We start from the raw sequence: 22149 nt of genomic DNA, 5'->3' as shown, positions 1-22149 counted from the left end.
GAAATTATCTTTAATCCATAAAGGGAAGCATGAAGCTATTTGCAGGAGATGCCTCTTTGTTAATATATTGCTATTTGGGATCACCTAGCTGGGAGCTGTCATCCTGTTCCTTCCTTGCCAATATTTCAAAAGCCAATTCTTCCGTATTCTTTTAGTGGCTCTGAGAATGTTTCTCCTTTTTTCTTCCTTGCATCTGTCTGTGATCATCTGTTCTCTGGTCAGGATTCATCACTTTCTCAAAAAATCAGTTGGCATTTCTTTAGATCTCCCTGAAAAATAAATTACAGATGTGAATACACCTCCAGAGCTAATAAACCATCTCGCAAAGCAGTAAGTGCATCTCTCTGTTGTGTGTCTTGCACTCATTACAGGTATATTAATTTCTCTAGTTTCAGGTAGCCTCAGGCACTGAATAGCTCTCACTCTGTGTTGCTTTTTATCTGTCCAGCACCAAGATGGTGACGGGCTTTGAGAAATGCCCTGGGTGAGACCTAAGGAACATCTTTGTATCTCCAGCCAGAGCCGCTGAATTTTGTTCCTGCGGCGTGTCTGCAAGTCCAGCCCAGCCTTGGGCCCCAGCCGTGTTTGCTCAAGGCTGGGACTGCCCAGTGGGGCTTAAACATGAGCATCAGCCTAAGGGGCTGCTGCTCCCACCTCCTTCCCAAACCTTCCCCTGCTCCCACCTCCTTCCCAAACCTCCTCCCAGCTCAGCCCCTCCAGCCTGTGCTCCTGGGCTCTGCCCCTCCGGCTGGAGCCGCAGGTTTATCTGGAGACCAGGGCTCTGTAAGCTGAGACTGAGGAGGAGGGATCTGCTGGACCCTGGAGCAGAAACGGTTCAGCTGCCCAGGAGGAACAAGAGGCAGAGCCTGGGCACCATGGCTGGATTCTCTGCTCTTGGACTTCTCTTCTTATGCCAGCTCTTGGCCACAGCATCAGCTCAGGTAAGAAGTCTCATTTGTATCTTATGCCCAAGAAAAAAGGCTGTAAGTGAAAAAGATATTGTGACCTGTATATGTTATACCTGCAGGATGAAACGTGGTAATAGGCACGTTATTAGAGTCTAAACTTTGCTAAAAAAACGTGCATGTTGCTTGTGCTGTTATACAGAGAGCATCCAGCAAACACTTAACAGTTTGTACCTGCACAGGGAGGCTTGTATCCTCATGTGTAGAAACCGCTGCTTTAAACTTTCCGTAAAAGTATTGTCTTCCCGTCCAGGGCTGCAGTTACCAGAGATAAAGCCTTGGGAAAGGGGAGACCTGTTGGTATAAGAGAAACAGTTTTATTTTACAATGAAGTAATAGGTTGCTGATGAGATTGATCTGGGTCTTCCTCTGAATCAGAATTTCTTATTCCTTCCCTCAATCAATTTTTTAAAATTTTACATTTATGAAATAGCATATTTAAGCCTTGCTCACTTCAGACATGAAGTTATATTAATCTTCCCTATATGGTCATAATATTATTTCCTGGGGAAGTAACTCCTCAGTGAGGTTTTTCATTGTGTTAGTGAGGAATTTTTGCAGTCTGCGAGCAGAGCTGCTTCTACAATGAAACCTTTGTTTGCTGAAGCTACAGCAAGTTGCTCTCTGGAGCCCTCTCCACACAGAAGTCATTTATTGGACCTTTCTTTCCTTCCCCCACCTTAGACCTCCAAAATCCCAGACTTTAAAATGGCATCCTGCTCAGAGAGGTAATTTTCCCTTTCTTCTTCTGTCTTCAGCAGTGTCCACCTGGCTCTTCCATCACTCCATTATATTAGGACTATAAATTTATTTTTAATGCACTTAGCATCTGTTTCCCATGGGCTTTGCGTTCCCTCCTCTGTCCAAAATGAAACACGCCCGTAGGCAGTGAGAACTGTTCCCTATACAACCAAACCCATTTGCTTCCCAGTGACCAGCTCCGATTCCCAGCATAAGCCACCAGTTCAGCTGGGAGCCCTGAGGATGTGCTCAGTCAAGAGAGTTCTCCAAAGAGCCTTGTGCTGCTCCTGAGCTCCTCGGAGTCCACCCAGGATGGGCGAGGGATGGAGGCTTAGTACAGATTTAGGGTTATACTGTAGGACTTGGCCATTGCTTTCTGATTTAGCCCATATGTTTCTTTGGATGAAAAAATAAACTCTTCTCTCTCTCTTTCCCCCAACCCTTTCAGAGAATAGGACCACAAGGCCCTCCTGGACCACGAGGACCCCCTGGACCATCTGGCAAGGACGGCATAGATGTGAGTGGGGATGGCTGAGGGAGGGCGAGGGTGGAGGGGGGGCAGATCTGGCCGAGCAGAGGAGCTGCTCTGCTTCTCCAGAGCCCCAGCCCTTGGCCGATGTCCTTCAGAGATGGACCTGGAGAACCAGCCCACCCGCAGGAGACTCTGCAAGAGTCAGAGCAGCGAGCGGAGGTGCTGAGTGGCTTCAGGTTCTTCGCAGCATTAATCTCCTGCCTCGGGAGAGCGTTCCGGATGAAGCTGGTGTGTGCACAGGGATTTGTGACCCTGCTTGCAAAGCTGCGTGTTTCTCTTTTGATGTCTATGGAGGAAGAGGAATGTAATCTGTAACGTTGAGAGTATGGGTGCAATGCATGCTGGAGTCATTAGGTTCTGTAATTCAGAGAGAGGTTTATGTGACACTTCAGGGCATCCATGTTCCTAGAGAGGCCCCAAGAAACTCAAATATACAGCACTGGACACTGCTCTTAGATTGTCAGTATGGCTGACACTGCTGACACTGCTCTTAGATTTGTCAGTATGGCTGTCTCTAACTTAAATTGGTATGTGAGACGTCAGAACGTGGCTTGTGTGTTGCCAAATAGGAGTCGCCTTTAGTGGCACAAAAGGCAGATGAAGTGGGCGCCCTTTATTTCAGTAGGCAGTTCTTTATAAGTACACCTCCTGCAGAGATAGAAGACTGTATCGCAGGATTTATGGGATTTATGTTTCCATAAAAATGTACAATTTTGCTTCTGTGCATCTGTTGGATAAGGACTGAATTGTGTCCTGTAGTTGGCAGTGGATAAAAAGAGCATCAGATGGACCTTCAACAAGACCACATCAAATGCAGAAGGCCGGATTCCTGCTTGGACATTCAGTTTGAGTAGCGCTTGTCTCTCTAAGCTGCTTATGGAATAGGGCAGGGTGGTTTTTTTTTGAGGCTAGTCTGAAGTAAGTTTATTGGAATTGCACCCTTAAGCAACCTTGAAAAAATCTATTCATTCCATGCGGGTCATATTCTTTGGGATGGGAAGGTTAAAAAAAGATATATGAGTTCCCTGGTATATGGTGAACAAGGAGCTTTTTTGTCTGCAGTGGTGAGCTTTCCCAGTGGCTCTGGGAACTGAAGAGAGAACCTCATTGATTTGTCCCTCTAATGCATCCTCTTGGCTGATGGAGAATGTTTTACTGAAAATCTCTCTCTGGTTTTGCAGTGTGAAAAGTTCAGAGCTGGTTTCAGCAGTTTCTCTCTGCTATTTTTCATGATCAAAGTCTTAAGGGGACACCTTGGAAGAGGGTGAAGGACACGTGTTCCCGTTTGCAGCGGTTTGCTGGTAGAGTCTCTGCAGCAGGACATCTGTACGGAGTGAAAAAGAAGAATTTGGGAGGGATGAAACCCTTCGAACTTCAAGTGATAACCAGCTTCTGCACTTAGGCAGTTGGAAAGAAACAAATCCCTGTAATTGTGTCGTTCAGTTCCTGCTTTCTACAGGATGTTTTACACCTTAATTCTGGAACAGCACCAGCATTGCTTCTGATTGCTCTTGGAAACAGGAGCCTGGGGAGATGCTGGTCATGTGAACCTGCACCCTGTTATCTGCTGCTCAAAGCTTCAGAGGCTCCCCGTGGGACATGACCAAATAACATCTAATTAATATGAACAACTTAGTTCTAATAAATCAAATGGCTGAGTAAAGTATTTAAGGTGCTGAGTCTCACAGTCTCAGCTTGAGCCTGGAGTTTTGGCTACACACGAGCAGTCGTTTGAACAGATTTGATCTACATCCCCCTATGGATATAGGTTGTCAGGTGCCCTGTTCATGGGAGATGGTCCGGTGGTTCTGAGACAGGCTCCAGGATGGTTAATATTCAACAGGACACTGAGTCCTTTAAGGAACTGTGCAGGAGAAGCAGGGCAAAAATTATGGCATATAAAATCCAGCACTACTCTGCATTGTCATAGCACTCCACGGAGACAATCATGTGGAGCCTGAGTGGCAGTGGCAATTCTCCCACCGCAAAGAATGAAACCATTATTTATTTTCTTTAATGATGAGACTTTTTTTTTTAAAGCACAATCGAAGCTTTTCTGGGCTGTATCTGTGCAAGTTTCCTGAACTCTGGAAGCCGCTCAGGCTGGGTCATCTTCACAGGTAGCTTTGGATAAACTCTATGTGGGAAGAGTCTCTGGGCAGTCTTTGAGCTGGATGCATGCCACCGAGGCGCTCAGCGGTCCCTTACTGCTGGCACTGAGCGGTGCCTAACGTACAGCTGAATTATTCAGGGTATCTCCGAAGAAACCTTGAATGAACCCCGTAAGCACAATTTCTAGAAGCTGCTGCTTTCATTCCTGCCTTTCAGTGGGAACTGCAGCATTAAGTCCCTCTGAAATCTTTTATAATTATAGCCTTTACCATGCTTCACGTTTCATCTCCGTAACAAGCAAAATTTCTCCCTCCCAAGAATAGAAACGGCATGTTATGATCGAAAGAATTAGCAACAAGTCCCTGTGAATTATTTCTGGGGATGTAATTCTCCAAATTGCTAATAAGCAATTGTCACTTTTCAAAGATCAAGCTTTCTTTTTTTTTTTTTTCCCTCAACTTTCCATCTCCTGGCTTGACTTGCTAAGAGTAAACTTCCCTCTCGTGAGGCACCAGGAGAGCGTTTCCTTTTGCTGACAGCCTTTACCTCTAATTCTCGGTGATCTGGCATCAGGGGTATAAACACTGATTAGGCTTTCGATTCAGCTGGCTGAAGTTCTGGTGCTCCCGCAGAGTCCCGCAGGGGTCCACAGTGGCAGGATCAGGGTTTAAGATGGTCCCAAACAGCCTTTGCTGATGCCGTGGCTTTGCGGTATGGTTCGCTGTGGCTTCGCTGTATGGTTTGCCATGGCACAGGCAAGAAAAAATCCAAGGGGCTGGTGATCTTGAGTGGTGGAGGGAGGGAGTAAACCACCTCTGCTGCCATTTCTAGGTGCCTTTTCAAACCCTTCGTTGCAAAAGAACTGCTCCTTTCATTTCCTTGGCAGGGGGACCTTCCCCACCTATGATAATGATAACTATTTATGGAAAATCTGTAGGCAAAGCAGTTGCTTTAGCAAGGCAGAGCATAAAGACACCTCTGTTCCGTGAGCCTCTGGTCTGTGCATTGCTCGGTCACCAGTGCAGTAGGTAATCCTCACCTGAGCAAATCAAGGCTGGAGAGATTTGCCCGAGGCTTCACAGTTGTTGCCACAGTAAATATAGAAATGTGCTATAAATTCCACAACTTTGCTTACTGCCTTGTAACTCCTAATTATCAGGCCCACAGTAGGGGTGGTGTTATTTCTAGCCTTGCTCTGTTAATAACCACCTGTTTTCCTTATATGTTTTCTTCTTCCAGGGTATCAATGTGCCCCTTCCCCTTTGCTCACCCACAACATCCAAGTCTCTCACAATATTTAGTGCGCTTATCCTAAAGCCAAGAGGGGAAGGTGCCATCCAGACATCTGGAATACACAAAGTGATTTTCTGCAGGATGAGATGAGAAACCAAGCTCCTGCTATTCACAAATTATCTCCTTTTTCAGGGTCTAACAATAAAACACATTTATCTTGTTGTCTGGGGTCCATGTGAGCTCACGAATGATGTTACAGCTGGCTGAGGTAGAAGGAATGATTCAAAGACTTTTTAAAATATCACCTCCCAAACACCTTTAATGCTGTTCTTAAAAGTTGCTTTCTATTAGGACAGAAAAAATGAGTGCTTTTGAAATATTTTATAAAAATCGGGTTTAATCCAGATTGTGCAATTGGATTAGGTGGAAATCAGTTGGGGGCTTTGTTCATTTGCTTTTTCCTGTCAAAGTTTAGTCATATGAAGAAAATCACTGTTGACAGTTTGCTCATTCTTCACTTTCTGATAGTCGTCAGCGCCTGGTAGTACCACAGTTTCCCACTGTGTTCTGGATACCTGGAGATTATTGTTTTATCCTCTGCTTCATCAGGAAGATGTTTGAAAGCCTCGATAGCCACCCAGCTTCCTCTCTGCCCCACTTGCAGACAAGCCCAAGCGCAAATAATTTCTAAGTATATCTGGAAAACGTTGGAGGTGCTGGGCACTGTTCAGAAGGACTAGTTGTCTCTGGGAGGCTGAGGATGTGGGTCTTCACCAAATCTGCTTTGTAGATGTGGAAAGGGCTATCCCTTTTGAGGGTCAGCAGGACCTAGAGCATCAGCTTCATAAGACTGAGCGTGGTAAATCTTGGCGTGGGCACCAAGGGAGACTTGAGCACTGTGACAGCTGGGAACGTCATTGTTGCAAAAAGTCAAGAGAAGGAGGTTCAGCACTAACATGCATGTCTTTTCTCTTTCATTTAGGGAGAGCCAGGCCCTCCTGGTTTGCCAGGCCCACCAGTAAGTATTTTCTGCTTGACATTGACTTGCTCATCATTTTGAGAGGGACACAGTGCAAAGCTAAGACTTACTGGCTCACTTTCCTCTTGATCTGCAGCAGGATTTCCACAGGGGTACACAGGAGTGGAGATGCTCAGCACTGGTCCTGGGGACAAACACATTCTCCTGCTTCATTGCTAGCAGAGGATACGCACGAAATAAAGCTCACCCGTCAGCAGTGTGACAAAATTGGCACCAAGCCACATATGTGTGGTTATTTTTGGCATTGGTCTGAGTCTGCTTCAGCTCCTCAGTCTGCCAGCTGCTCAAAATTGTACCAGGTGGCACAGCTCTTTGCTTTGGGCCATTTACCCCACCCCTTTCTGCCACTTTCTACCCCTCCCTACCCCTTCACTAGGAACAGCTTATGGGTAACTCCATGTGGAACTGAGCCAAAGCACTGAAATGAATTTAAGATTTGGATATGGATTCACGGCAAGCTTCACCTCTCTGCAGGAATTCTTCCATGTTGCATGGTGTAAGATTAACGCACCAACAAATGGACTTCAGTCTTGCAGCCTGTATCAACACGTGCCACGTTTCTCTTGTTATTGTGTTAAAAGAATTGCCTGTTTATCTGGTTTAGGGGCCAAAAGGTGCACCAGGGAAGCCTGGAGCAGCTGGTGAAGCTGGATTGCCTGGCCTTCCTGGAGTGGATGTGAGTATTTTCTCATCTTCTGTTAGATCTTATCGATGTTTCACATAGGTATGGGTGTTTTCCTGAAGCGTGTCGTCAACTCGCTCTGCGTCTGCTGGAGAAGCAAAGTGGGTCCTGGCTCTGTCTTGCATATTAGGAGAAATTTTAAGAGTTGAAAGTATCTCTTGATTGAATTAAGGAGTATGAGGGCAATTTTGAGATGCATAGGATGGCACGCTGGCAATGAAACGTTGCAGTTCTTGAGAGGTGCGCCTGGCAAGGCTGCAGAAACACAAGCATCGGTTGACATTTCTAGAGCAAACCCACTGAGCCTCAGTTCAGAAATCCAGTCGCATTTACTGGCTGAGGTTTACTGGTCACTGGGACTTGCCCTACAGCTCTGGTCAAGTTTTCCCCACTTATTGCCCTGGTAGCTGAGTCTGGTTAAGGTTTTAACTAGCACGTTTTCTTCTGCATTCAGGCAGCTTCCACAGCTGTGCTGCAACTCAATAAACACCAGTAACAAGACTACTTGGGGGCATTAATCCATGCTTACAATGCACAGGGAACAGTATGAATAATTTGCTTCTGCGCCTTTGTGGTGCATTACAGAGAGAAAGAAAATGGTTAGGCTTTCCTGAAAGCTTGGCATACAGGTGATTTGTGTTGGTGACAGTGACAAGGACTTCTTATAGCTCTTATTACTGTATTTCTCTGGTTTTACACCTTTTTTTTTTTTTTTTTCCCAGGGTTTAACTGGAACTGATGGCCCACCTGGCCCAAATGGGCCTCCAGGAGACCGTGTGAGTACCACACTAGTACTTAAGTCCCTTTAAATGAACCTTGTTGGTGATTGTATTGATAATTTCTCACTCCTTTGTAAATCGGTGACATTTGAGTGTTGATTATGATGGTTTATACATAAACACTTGCAGAATACTTGGACCCTTGAAATGAAGCCCCAGATGGGTTTTCATTTGGCAGGGCATGAGATCCAGCTTGCGTTCGCATGGCTTTGGATGGGCTCGGACAGCCACAGTGGTGGGAGCATCAGTGCAGAACCGCTCTGGTGATATTTTGAGTTATCTAAAAAGCTCCTTGAAGCAGTCAATAGACTTAATTATGACATTTATCACAGTGAAGCTATGTTGGCCTTTATTTGCAGTCTGAGTACGCAGCTCTGTTCTGTTTGTAATTACTGCTACTGTGTATTAACTATTTGAACTTTTGTTAATTTTGGATCTGTCCATATGGTTGACATTATTAGTTGCTTTGGCATAGACTTCCCCAGACAGCGCAGCAAGAAATAAGAGTTTTCTCTTACTTCTTACATATTATAGCGCTGCTAAGGGGAACCACGGGGACAGAGAAATGACTGCCTGAGATGTTACACGTGTCCTTCAGATCATCACGGGGCCAGAAAGGTGCTTAGGCCTCCTGGTGACATTAAGAACTAAACACTAGTGAGCCATTCAGCACAGATTTTTCTCCAGCGTGGCTATTTTCCTGTCTCCCAGCATGGGGAGATAAGGGTTTTATCCACAGCTGGTGTTTACTGGTCTCTCGAACTCAGGGCTGCAGTGATGGGCTGAACACACAGCACAGCGTGCAGAGGTTAAAAAGGATGCACTTTTCTAACATGTTCAGTAAATCTCAAGAATCCATTTATTGTCCTAAGGAGGTACCCAAAGCTCAAATCTTTGTGTGTCTTTGACACACTCTTCCTCCTTTTACCACATGCAAAGCAAAGTTTGCTTGGCCACTGGGAAAGTTGAGAGTCGGGAGCCAAACATCTCGGTTGTAGCTCCAAACCTCCATCCATCAGCACCAAAACCCACCTTCTTCACTTTTCCTCATGCTCACCTTTCTCCCCAGAGATCCAGGGCTGCAAAATCCTGACCACTCTCAGACAAAAGTCCAGCGCCCTCTGGGAACCGATCACTGATTTTTAAAAAGGAAAAGTTCAGGACCACACGCACAAGACTGGGAACAGTTTTGTGCCCCTGTTTTCTGTTTGGCGGTAGTATTTGCCCATGCCCGCTTTAGCACACAAGCTCCTAGTTTGCAGGGCAATTGAGCACATAATTTCTGGACACAAGAATTTCCTTTTCAGCTGTTTAGCAGAAACACGCAAACCCAGTTACCATCACTACGTGCTCTGATTGGACGTGCTTTCCCATGTCTTGTAACTCAATCTATCAGCATGGGGCAAACTTGGGACCTGTTGTCACTTATGGGAGCTTTTCAAGGTCAGTGGTCCATCTGGAAAATTGTTTTAATTGGTCTAATAAAAGCCTGGAAAAAGGAAAAAAACCTCTAAAAGCTTTAGCACTCTAGAAGGACAGTGTTATTATCTCGTCTTTCTTTCTTCTCCCCAATTTCAAGAACATATTTCAGTCTCCCAGGAATCACTGAAATATGCAGATGTGGAATCGAATTCATGTTTAACACTGTGACTTTTTCTGAATAAGCATGTTTTTTCTGAACTGGAGTGTCTGAGAACGAAGGTGTTTAGCATATGGAAGTGGGTTCATGGAAGATGGTTTTTAGTAATATGTTATTGCTAAACATTTCTATTCCTCTATATGCCACATGGCATCAATCCGGCAGTGATTTATGTCTGGCCAAGGACAGGTACTGTGAAGGCAGCATACCACAGTGGTTTTTATCTTAAATACTCCTGTTGCTACCAGCATCCATTAGCTTTTCTCATGGTTCTGCTTACAGACTGATTAGATCAAGCCTACTTGTTTTTCCAATGAAAAAAAATCCTTTATTTTTAGCCAGGAATGAGGTGGGTTCTGACCTCAGTGCTAGATACTGGAATCCTTCATTGGAAAGTTTTTAAAGGCCATTTTGAAGTTGGGTGCTTTACACTATAAGCAATGAGGAAAACGGAATTGTTAATAGTTATTTATGAATGTCATGTTAATCAAGCATTTCCTGTGCTCCCTGGTTGTGTATTCATAAAGTATATTACTTTAAAGTGAAAAATTATGGTGAGATTGTTTTCTAATCAAAAGAGAAAGAACATTGTTACCAGGAGAATGAGTCAGACAATGTGATTAAAACTGAGGTGTAAAGCAGAGTCTTTCCTTTGAACGTAACGGAGCCACGTCAGCTTGCTCAGGAACTCAGTGATCTTTTACTGTACCAGGAACGCTCCCTGCTTCATGCTTCACCTTGCACACTCAAAGATATCAAAATTAAGCAGGGTAAAGTGCCAATACTTGGCACTTTGTGTGCTCTGCCAAGCTTTTGGCATGTTGGCCAAAGCAGAAAGTGGACACACAACGGGGTGCAGTGGGGCAGGATGGGGGTAAGTCAGTAGGTGCCGGAAATTCAAGGGTTTCTTTATAGGAGATCCCAGCTTGTCCCTTACAGCCATCAGTAGTTGTAAGGACTTCAGCCTAAAGATAAAAGTGACTGGAAGAAACACAGAATAACCCACAGCAAGAGAGATGAATGAGCTGACATCTGCAACTGAGTTGATTTTTATTGGATTACAGTCCTTTTCTCACAAGCCTGCTCTTAATGAGGCCTCGGGTCCTCGGTATCTTTCTCTTTCAGCTTAACAAGGGAAAATATTTCTAATCTGATTTGGTACGCGGAACAGCAGGAAAGGGCTGGAGTTGTCCATGGGATCCCAATAAGCAGCAGCATTTTGAGATATTTTCCAGCTCTGCCCGTCTGCCTTGTTCTCCTGGTCGTAGGGGTGGGTACCATTTAATTCCAGCTCAGGACGTTGCTCTTGAGATGTTTCTGTGCAGGATTTTGAGAACACGTGGAAAACAGGTCTGGGCAATCTGGCTGGCAAGAGGCTGAGGAAGCCTTGTGCTGTAATCGCTCTTCGTCCCCTGCGCAAGGAGATGAGGATTTTGCTGGCACTAGTTTGACGCAGTCCATAAATAACAACGTGGTTTGTTCCGGGTTGAAGTCTGTCACCTTCTCACTCACTATTTTAAGTTCTGCCTTTATCAGAGAGAAATATCAGCCAAGAACAATACAAATGCAAGCAAAGAGCTGTCTGTGGCACACTATTTTTTTTGTTTATTTTTATATTTCCATTTACGTTCTGTTTCAGAATTACTGCTAAATCTTTGTCTTTGCTTGAAAGGAACACGTATGAAATAATAAAATTAACTAACTAGAACAAGCCCAAATCTTAAACAGTTTCACACAATTTAGTCATTTGATCTACATCATGAAAGTATTATGAATCAGAATATTTCAAATGGATGAAATTCAGTTTATGAACCTTTAGATATTTGTGAAGACTAATCTGAAGCAGCTATGACTTGCAGAAGTGTCCCTTTGGTCTTTTAGGCACAGCTCATGTTTTAGTCGCCCAGCAAATGGTGAAGAAAGTTGCTGTGGCCAGTTCAGAACATCCATCCCTCCTACCCTAAAATGTTCTTCAGTCAAGTAATTAACCAGGAATGACAGTCATTATCCATCAATTTCTATCCTTATATTTGTGAATTCAGCTGACCATCTCCAGCTGTTACTGTAAGACACTGCTGGAGTTTTCAAACCAACATTGGTGTCAAGGACACCAGACACTGGTTTTTACCCATATGGGAGTTTCTGGTCTATCTCTGTTAATTGTCACTCTGGTTTATCCCCGTAGGGTGCGTTAGGACCTGCCGGGCCACCTGGACCAGCTGTAAGTAACTCCTGGAACTGCATAAGTAAAGATGGGGTGTAATATTATGCCAAAACCATCACCAAGAGATGGGAAGCCTTGTATCCCAAACAAAAGGGATCAAAGCCTGAATGAGTGAAAATACTGTTTGAAGTCTTTAAATATGTATGTGTGACCTGTGCTGGTATCGCAGGCCCTGTTCTTAGACTCTAAGATGCTAAAAGCAAGCCAGACTAGCATATCAAATGCTATCAAAATTATTAGACATTAGATAATGTCTAATAAAAAATTAAAGGGGAAAAAAAAAGTAGATTAACTGGAATGTTATCTTCATAAATGTCTGTGTCCTGCTATCACATCACCTTACGTGGCTTTACTTAGAGATATCTCGTAGGTAACAGTGATGCGAAGGGAATACAAATTATTAGAGGCGACAGAAAGATGTATTAAGACTCCAGCTCTGCTCTGGTTGCAAATTACAATAATTGGGGACAGGGGAGTGCTAAGGAAACTTAAAAGGAAAAAAAAAATATTAAGCATTGTTTTTCTGAGGTTTGCTTTTCTTCCTGGATGTTCAGTTTCTAAGTGATCTTTTACTGTTTTAAATGTTGTTTCCAGGGCAAAGGACTACCAGGACCTCCAGTAAGTTATGAGGCTCTTTTTCAAAATAGAGATTTGCATTATTATATTAGTTTCATTGGATACTCTTTAATGGTTGCACTCAATGATCTTAAAGGTCTTCTCCAACCAAAATATTGCTATGATTCTAACAGGCCATGATGACAAGAGTGTGCTCCATGGAAAGATGGAGCAAAAAGAAAGATGCGCGATGGTAAACTGATTGTCTGGGTGCAGGACTGGGCTCTTGGGGTGTCAGACAACCAAGGACAGCCAGGCTGTTTGTTTGCCCCTGGGTTTGGCAGCTCTGCGAGGTCACCATGGGTATAAAGCATCTTCTCTCTGTTCAACAGGGGCCTCCAGGACCCAGTGGCCTCCCAGGTGGAAATGGATTTCGGGGTCCTCCTGTGAGTTTCTCCTACTGTTTGATCCTCATGTACTGAACATGCCACAGCCACAGAAGAACGAGGTTCATTTCTGGTCTCTTACCCCATTCTGGATGCCTGATGCACAAGACCCTATGAACTCTATAAATTCCCACAGGCTGTTTCTTGTATCGGGTTGTGTAGGGTCACCTCAGTCAACCAGTGAAATGCCAAACATGTGCAGCTGTTTGCAGCCACCTCTTCCTTTACCAACTGTGAGTAAGGACAAAGGAGCGGCCAATGTCAAGAGAAAAGAGATGAGTTACCAGCTGGCGTCTCCTTCCAGCATCCTCAAAAGAATCTGCTGCACAGAATGGGTCTGGTCTGAGGGAGCTCGTTCTGCAGAAGCATTCTGTCATTTTTGGGTGCCCACAGCTCCCCAGAAAGGGACAGAGCCGGTGGAAGCAGGGATGTTGTTGGAGGGATATGTTCTGTCCTAATCCCTGTACTTCGATATGACTCTGCTCTTCTCTTTGCAGTCGTAGAAGGCAAAGGTGTAATTTAGTCCCATTAGAGATATCTTACCCCACACTTAAAAATATGCAGTGGTATTTGGTAGCCACCTGTCCTCTCCCTTTTAATTTTCATTATAATGATTAAGAAGGTGAATTCTTACTATTTTTCACTCTTTTTAGGGGCCTTTTGGCCTGCCAGGATTCCCAGGGCCTCCTGGACCACCTGGACCTCCCGTAAGTTGACACTTGCAAGTAGATGTGAGAAAATTTGCATGAGGAGTTCAGAATTTTCTTCTCGCTGCCAGGATGTGCACATTTTATTTGCTGCCTTTACCTTGAGTGTTCCCTTTCCGGGCTCCGTTTCAGCAGCCCATAAACACTGTGCCCCAAGGACAGCAGTGACTTTGCACTGGCTGCACTTTTAGTGTCGATTATCTCCTGTTAATTGCCTGTGCTGTGTGGGTGGGGGAACTATGCTTTGTGGCACAGACAGTTCGCAGGGTGGGTTTTCTGTTGTCTCAAGGTTTATATGGTTGCTTGGATTGTGAAATGTTCTTGTAGGATGAGCAAGTCTCTGTTTTGGGTTTGCTGCGCCATCTCTGGAGGGTTGGAGGGACAGAGAGGTCTTTCCCAAGGAATTCCCTGGCCCGAAGGAGGGTCAGGCACAGTTTTTCTTCTCACATTGCTGCTGTCATCACCTAAGGCTCAAGGCTCTTCCCTGAGCTCATCTGTGCGTCTTTGGAAGATAATTACACCCCTGACATATCTGTTTGAAGGACTGATGCTCTTCACGATGCTTTGGGTTCGGGGGCTGCGTTTTACTCTGCGGGGCTGGGTATCTGCCTCGTGCTGGTCTAACTGAACTGGGTCTGTAAAGCGCATTTGCTAGAAATTGTATTTCCTCCTGCTGTTTGTCTTGATGTATTTTAAAGACCACATTTCATGAATTACAGGGTCTTCCAGGTGCCCTTCCTGATGGTGGTGGGGACCTTCAGGTAGGTTTTTCTTTGTGTAGTATGAAAATATCTTTTGTTTAATCCTTGATGTGACTTTTTGTTGGCATACTTGGGTCAGACCATTTAACATGCATCATTCAGACTTGCAGACACGAGTCTAAGCTGCCGTATTGCAGAACGCAGAGTGTGTGCATATTTACAAGACCGAAATGTTCTTTCAAGGGGATAGAAATGCTAGTGCTGAGTTTTTGCCTTGATCTTTACTTTCTAGCTGGGTTTCCAAAATGCAGGTTTTGCGTACAGTTTTCATTTACAAAACAGCTTTAGCATTTGGTAAATGACAACAGCTTTTCATGTATCTGTTTCCGATCCTGCTTTGCAAAACAAAAGGTCGCCAGTGTTGCACTGTTTATTTCCATGGATGGTGGCACCAGGTTCCTACGGGCATATGCTTTGTTTAGAGTTCCTTCCTTCTGAGAAAGTCTTGATTCCTTTCTTTCAATGGAATAAAAGGAATGTTAAGTCCATGAGCGATGGAAGTGACATTTCCAGATTTCGCAGCTGTTGTTGTGACAGCATCTTTGCTTTTCTAATTGGTGTGCCCTAAAAAAGCTCAGAGTCAGTTTAGACTGCCTTATGGCAAGTCATGTGGAAGTTAATAGAAAATGATACTATTTTTGCAAGTTTAATTTAAGTTACCCTGTGGAATACACTAGAAAATTACATTTCTGCTACACAGATTTGCCTGAAGTTTTATTTAAAAGAAACAAACAAACAAATGAAAGAAAAGCTGCAGAAGAAAATCTCATTCCCTGATTATGAAATTTTTAGAGGATGATACTTTGAGCCCTCATTAAACTTCTGTGCAGGTTCTGATTTGTTCCCAGTCAAGCTAGAGTTCCCACCAGGGGCTCACCCAGCCCTAGACATCTGCAGGTACCAGCTTATAGGTATTTGGGTTAACGTTTTATAGGTCCCCTTCCAATAAACTTTAATGTTTGTCCTTGCTTCAGATAGGTGAGTTGTCTAAAGGAAATCAATAGGAGTCAATTAATGCATAGGATTAAATATGTTCCTTATGATTTACAAGATACCGATCCTGCTTCACTGGGGAACTGCGATTCTTTGGCACTTTGCACTGTGGACAACTCTCAGCCTTCAGAATTTTTCCCAGTCTATGCTCCAAGTGAAGCGGATCACTCATAAATCATTTTTTTGTGGGTTACTGGGGGTAGACTGGGAAGATGGTTTAGAAACCGTCTTCCCTGGCTGTGCTGTGTGTACCTGATAAACCCGAGTGTTTCTGCTCCTGCAGTGCCCAGCGCTGTGCCCACCGGGTCCACCAGGTCCTCCGGGAATGCCAGGCTTCAAGGTAAGGAAAATACCACCTGCAGATACAAAAGTCTGTCTCCCAAAGCAAATACCACTGTGAACCCCTGGGATTAAACTGGTTTATATACAGTAAACGTCTCCTGTAGGCTCCACGCCTCTCCAAACCAGCCATGTGTTTTCCTGGGTTTATGGTGTTGAAACGGAAAACCTGTAAAGCAGCCAAATATGAGACAAGGGGAGGATGAAGGGCCTGATCCTGCCCTCTTTGCTTGCTGTTCCCTGACTCGTAGAATAGCCAAACTCAGTCCTGCAAAGTGTGTGAGCACTTACCCTTCAGCAAGTGGCTTTGCATCCCTCAAGTAACTGCTGTCGCTTTGCTGCTCCCTCGCTTGCAGGATTGCAAACTTTGCTAGACGGAAGAATTTACTGATTTTTGACTATGGCCATTCATTCCTACAAATGAAATTTAACCTTTTGCATGGGATGAGCACAAAGATTAAAACACCGTGCAAGCCTCGCGAGGCCGAACAGGAGCGAGCAGAAGAGAGCAGTGGTTCAGGGCTGCTGCAAAAATGTCACCAGTTCTTAAACTGTGCTCACAGACCCTGTAAACACAGGGGTACGCATCTTACGGCAGCAAGACATAACTTACATTATTAAATACAATTTAATTGTCATTTTATACCCAGTGTAGCACCAGGTAGCTTTCTGTTTACGTTGTTTTATCCTGGTACATAAATATTAGGTTGCAACCCTCAGGAAACCTCACTCAGTGGTTAAACATCCCCTTCTCTATCCCTTCTATGATTCACATGAGTTTTGTGCAGTAGGTTACATTCCAGCAGTGAGTTGAAGTAATAAATTACTCGAGTTTTTTTATCAGAAGTTGGCGATGCGTGGAACATCTGGGAAAAGCTCTTAATTCCTCATGAACTGACCTTATGCAGGTCTGTTTGGTCTCTGAGCTGAGTTATAAACATCATTTGAAACACATAATGTTTAGCGTAGAACTATTCAAAATTCATAGCTTATGAAATGCAAACACCTGTGAAAGTCTCCCATTACAATGCGAATGATGCAGGCCCTTTTGCATGGTGAGGAATAACGTCTGCCATGGCTGAAATTAGACTGGGTCTCTCCCACAATAGTAGGAAGGGAGCCGAGAAGCAAATTGAATCTGAGTTTATGTAAAAGATTTAATTGGGACGTGGATTTCTTTGCAAGCTTGATGATGCAGACGTTAAAGGTGACTTAAGCAAAAAGGGAGGTTAAAGATGCAGAATGAGGCTTTCAGAAGGGTCTTGGCCCCATTTTCAAAAGTGATGGGAACGGAGTTGTGGTCCCTGATCGGTAATTGGGAGTTGCATCTGGAGACCTGTAGCCCAGCCTCACAGCAAGCCACCCTGGAAAACCAAATCTGAGCATTTCCTAAAGCTAGATCAATTCTGACACAATGAAACCCAACCCAGGAATGGTATACGGTGAACTAACCCCAGAAGTGACCTCCATTAATGTATCTACAGCATGTGTGTAGATGATTTTCCCTGTAAGTCATTTGTTGTGTGGGTTTAGGTTCTTACAGCTATCTCACAAAATTTATATTTTGAAACAAGACTGGAATGTGAATAATTTGAGTTCATCTTTCTAGGGACACACTGGTCACAAAGGAGAACCTGGTGAAATAGGAAAAGAAGGAGAGAAGGTAAACTTAGATTTAAAGGGGGCGAAGCAGGATTTTTCTCTTTAAAAGCACTGTAACAAATTATTTTTTCAAGAAGATGGGGCGAAATCAGCAATTGGCTGAACAAGGAGAAGTTGCTATGGCTAAAGTGCATTGGCTGCCATTGCTCTGTGTGTATGACAGTCTGCTCATACTTCAAGAAAATTCATCTTCCCAATAATCATGTTAAGATCAGTAAGTTAAGACCTGTTGTTTGACATGCAGGGATGTCAGCTCAGGAGAAAGTTCTGCATTAATCACTCGGGTAAATTCCTGACTGTTCAAGTGTTCCTGCATGTAGAAGAAATTGCCTGTAGCACAGAAGCAAATTCTGAAGCAGAAATCTGGGTGGGAGGAGAAATAAGATGGGAAGGTCCTTGGCTTCGGGTTGGCGGCTCATGCTGTCTCGCCTCTTGTATAATTAATTTTTGTCTCTTTTTTCCTGTCCCAGGGTAACGCTGGCCCTCCCGGCCCTCCGGGCATTCCCGGCAGCGTTGGCCTGCAGGTAACACCTGCTCTTCAGGGCAGTTCCCGTCACTTTTTTTACAGGGAAACTCAACGGTGCCATCAATCACTTTGCATTATACAAACAGCTCTTGCCTTTGCAGAATAACAGATGCGGAAGCTGATGCCGATAGAAAAACAAATCGTGCTGGTTTCACTGAGCTCTAATTCAGGTCCTGCTCACCTTGGATGACAGATCCAAGCGATAGCCAGTCTTGCTGGTGCTCCAGTAGAGCCCTGGACACCTTTTGGCTGGATTTGGGGCTGAGCTCTGGGCTGGTTTGACAGCCTGGCAGGTGTTCTGGGGAGAGCAGGCACTCCAAACACGGCTCTGCATGGGCTGTCACCAGCGTCACCTGCTCAGAGGTCATCACTGAAGGGGAAAACGTCTTGTTGGTGCATCAGGAGGCTGAGCTTTCTGCCGCTCTTCGCTGTTACTTAATGTTCTCTGTGTTGATGAGTTGCTACCTCGTGCTGTTCTGCCGTTTTATATTTAATAGTGATTGGGTTTTAACTGATTTGTTTTCTTAATTAGGGCCCAAGAGGACTAAGAGGTCTCCCTGGTCCAATGGGTCCAGCCGGTGACAGAGTAAGGAAAACCTTCCGATTTTTTTCCCCCTCCACCGCCAGTTTTGTCTCATGCAAGGTCCATATGACATCTGTCCTGGCTGAAGACCACTGGGGAGCTTGTGAAGATACAAGGTGCAGGCTCCTTCCTGCTCCTCCCGAGCAGAACAACCTTCCAAAGGCAGGAGGAGTCCCTGTACCCGAGGGACCGACAGGATCAGGCCCAGCCTGATTTAAGCATTCAGACCAGAAGGACAAAGCACTGTCCCTGCAGCACTGACGATGCTACAGAATCTTAAAAAAAAAAACCCTGAGAAACATTTCATGAACATTTAAATTTCTGTTCTCTTTACAAGAAAAAGCTAAAGAATCGCTGGTGGACAAAGATTTTCAGAACGTGAAAAGTCTCCTCAGTGAGAACAGGGTCAACCTCCAGCTCATCGTGGCTTTGGGCTTTTGCCAAGGTCCCTTGAGCATCAGCCTAGAGGCTGAATGGGTTTGAATTTGCAGAAGTCTTGCATTGATTTAGGAACAAGTGTGTTATCAGGATATCAAGGCCGTGAATGATATCAGTGTATCACAGAGGTAGTGGTGGGGAGATCCAGAGTAAAAACCTGCTTGTTCAGAAGGGGATCTTCTGCAAGGCTGTATTGCAAATTAGCAAGAAATATGGGGTGTCTTTACAGGGCTTTCGTGGGTTTTTTTAGATAGTGGTATAAGGTAGAGATACTGTTACTTCACCCTCTGCCAACCAGAATATCACAATGTTGTATTATTCTTTGCAGGGTGACATTGGTTTCCGAGGGCCACCTGGAATCCCTGGACCTCCAGGGAAAGCCGTATGTACCTAATTCTCAGCATCTCTGTGGCTCTGCCTTCCACAGCCAAAGCCTCAAGTTTATCCCTCCTGCACTAATTTCTTTGCTGCCGGTGAACAGGAGGAGTGTGCTGACCATCTCCATCAGATCATTCCCTTTGCCTTTTTCCCTTCAGTTAGAGCAATGCTATTTCACCTGATGCAGATATCATTATGTCTTTCACTTAGTCATGTCCCATGCCAGATTAAAGTCACCCCATTTCCATTGCTCTCCATTCTTCTCTGCTCTTCCCTGAGCATCAGCAGCTCCAGGCAAGCACTTGAGAGCAGCATCTGTATTGTCCTTGGGAAGGAGAAATTTGAGGAAGAATCAGTAGGTGCTGTCCTGAGCTTCATCCTTTGGGCCTGGTCTATTCCCAAGCGCCCACAGCTCATAAGGACTTTTGCTAGATGCAGAAACAGTCGTGTGTTAAAGATACAGAGCTCTGGGGTGGAACGCAGAACACAGAACTTGTGGGCAGACCCCTGTATCCTCCGTGCTGTGCCCAAATATGAGACTTGAGCTGCATCTGCAGCTTTATGGTCTCTCTAAGAGCATTTTCCACTGGGCTTCCACACAGTCTCTCCTTAGTGTGGATAATTTGGCATCTGATATATAGCACCTTCATCTGCCTACACCAGCCAACACATCACAGTCTCCAGTGACCCCAAGGCAGAACCACCCTCTGAGGACCCTCCTAGTCTTTGCAATTATAGAAGAAATTCATCCAAACATAAATAAAATAAAGCACCTACTCTCCACCAAACATTTCATTAAGCCAAGCAGGATCTAGACACTAAATATTAAAGTTTTTCTGCCTCTTTGTTTCTTGTTCTTGCTTTATTAAATGAAGGGGAAGATGGTCTCTGCCCCAAGGGATTGTTGGCAATGTCCCTGCTGCAATTCATCTGTGTGTCAGGAGTTACAGAGTGTAACAGATAGTACAGCCCAGCTCTGGGGGGAGTGTGTACACTCACGCCTCTGCTAACGTCAGCAAACAGCACAAAAAAAGTCATTTACATCCTTGAAACATTAGTCTTTGTCACTGTGTGATGAAGATGCTTAATGGCTTTTCCTCCTCTGTCATAGGGAATCCAAGGAAACAAAGGACCTCAAGGGTTCAGGGGGCCCAAAGGTGATACTGTAAGTGCAGTTAAATACGTGTCTGCTCAAATTTTGGATGTGACATTTGAAGGAGTCTGACAGGTTTATTATGGCTTGCACCCCCTTGTTTCATGTGAAAGGGGTGAAAGTGTTCCTCTCAAAAACGAGATGTTTAAGTCTTATTAAAGATGGCTAAGTAATAAGATGCATAAGTGCTTCTTACAGTCCAGGGATCAGATCTTGCATCTCCATCCCTTGAAACAATAAAGAATTTTCCCAGTTGCTGCAACCAGCACTGGGCCAGTTTTCTGGTGTATCCTGGAAGAACCACCGTACCTACGTGACCAGGACAGGAGCCAGCACAAACTGAACAAAATGTCCCTACAGAGTTTGAGTATTATCTTTGTTGACTGATTGTTCTTAAGGGTTATATCCTGGATAACGTGGGATTTATTGCTGATTTCTAGGGTAGACCTGGACCGAAAGGAAACCCAGGGGCTCGCGGACTCATAGGAGAGCCTGTAAGTCAATTAAGTAAGATGCAAGTCTCACTGTTGTTTTGCTTGCAGACGATGAAATAAAATCCGATAGGAGAAATCTTTCATCTTATGGTCTTTGCTATCAAACTTCTGGTCTGTGTAACCTTCAGTGTTATCCTGGCTGGACCAAGCCCTCGCTGTGCTGCTGGTCCGTGAAAAATCTCCCTGTTTCCCAGTACAACTAGAGCTGGACCCATTGCCAAAAGGTTCTTTGTGAATGTATTTTGCAAACCACAGAGTCTCCTCATGACCTTAACCTGCGTTGTGCACGCTTGCAGGGCATGCCTGGCAAGGATGGACAGGATGGAGCTCCTGGACTCGATGGTGAGAAGGTTTGTAAAGTCCTACTTAAACACTGCAGGAAACATTTCTGGTACTGTCCCTTGTGTGTTGCAAAGCTACTGATACTTGTCAAGAAAGAGCATGACTGGAAAGCTTTTGCTTCTAGAAAGTTTTCCAGTAGCACAACTAGTGAAAAAAGAGTGAAGTTCCTTCTGTTAATTAATCCCAAGGAAATTCTCTAAAGAAAGAAGATGCACACATGGGCCATGCACATATGATCTAAATTCAACTGTGTCCCTCTACTTAGTGGTTCCTGTTGGCTGACTCCAGCCCTTCAGAGATGCCTTTTCAGAGCTGTTGACAGAGACATCTGTTTGTTTTAATTGCCTGTAGACAAAGTACTGTCAGGTTTTTGAATGGTGATCCCACAGGAACGTGGGCCGTGAGCTGCAAGGGGACTATGGAACCACCCAGGAGCTCTGGGCACCATGTCCACCTCCCGAAGATGCAACATGCTCTGGGTCCCGCACATGTGGGGAGGGAGAAGATTTCAAATCCCTGTTTGGGAATGTGTCCCCTGCTTGTGTCAGACCGTTTTCCAGTAGCAGAGAGTCTCTCCTAACCTCTCGATATCCGCAGGGTGATGCAGCTCGCATGGGTGCTCCTGGAGAGAAGGGACCGAACGGACTGCCCGTGAGTATGGACCTGTCACCATCGGGGGTCCAGCAGCTTGGGCTGTGCATAGAGACCCTTCCTGGGGAGAAGGGGCGTCATCTTGTGCATTGTCTCACAGGCGGCCCCATCTAAGCCAAAAGAAAATGCACTTTTCCCACCATACCAGCAGGGCAGCAGTGCACAAGACAGAGTG

The 22149-nt window shown here is 44.8% G+C and overlaps 1 protein-coding gene across 1 annotated transcript in view; it reads left to right on the top strand.

Annotated features, from left to right (window-relative positions):
• Positions 1-875: 875 nt before the first annotated feature.
• The window catches only part of COL9A3 (collagen type IX alpha 3 chain), a 35787-nt gene continuing 14513 nt past the window's right edge, over positions 876-22149 (top strand). Inside the window, exons 1-17 of the mRNA XM_065645418.1 lie at positions 876-941; positions 2155-2223; positions 7227-7298; positions 8027-8080; positions 11908-11943; positions 12541-12564; positions 12659-12754; positions 12894-12947; positions 13601-13654; positions 14353-14415; positions 15692-15748; positions 17357-17410; positions 17880-17933; positions 19285-19338; positions 20446-20499; positions 21278-21331; positions 21921-21974. Coding sequence (XP_065501490.1) covers positions 876-941; positions 2155-2223; positions 7227-7298; positions 8027-8080; positions 11908-11943; positions 12541-12564; positions 12659-12754; positions 12894-12947; positions 13601-13654; positions 14353-14415; positions 15692-15748; positions 17357-17410; positions 17880-17933; positions 19285-19338; positions 20446-20499; positions 21278-21331; positions 21921-21974 — 969 coding nt within the window. The remainder of the gene's footprint in view (positions 942-2154; positions 2224-7226; positions 7299-8026; positions 8081-11907; positions 11944-12540; positions 12565-12658; positions 12755-12893; positions 12948-13600; positions 13655-14352; positions 14416-15691; positions 15749-17356; positions 17411-17879; positions 17934-19284; positions 19339-20445; positions 20500-21277; positions 21332-21920; positions 21975-22149) is intronic.

This window comes from Caloenas nicobarica, chromosome 15 (genome assembly GCF_036013445.1).
Source record: "Caloenas nicobarica isolate bCalNic1 chromosome 15, bCalNic1.hap1, whole genome shotgun sequence".
Classification (NCBI taxonomy): Eukaryota; Metazoa; Chordata; class Aves; order Columbiformes; family Columbidae; genus Caloenas; species Caloenas nicobarica.
This window is presented reverse-complemented; position numbering and strand designations above follow the sequence as displayed.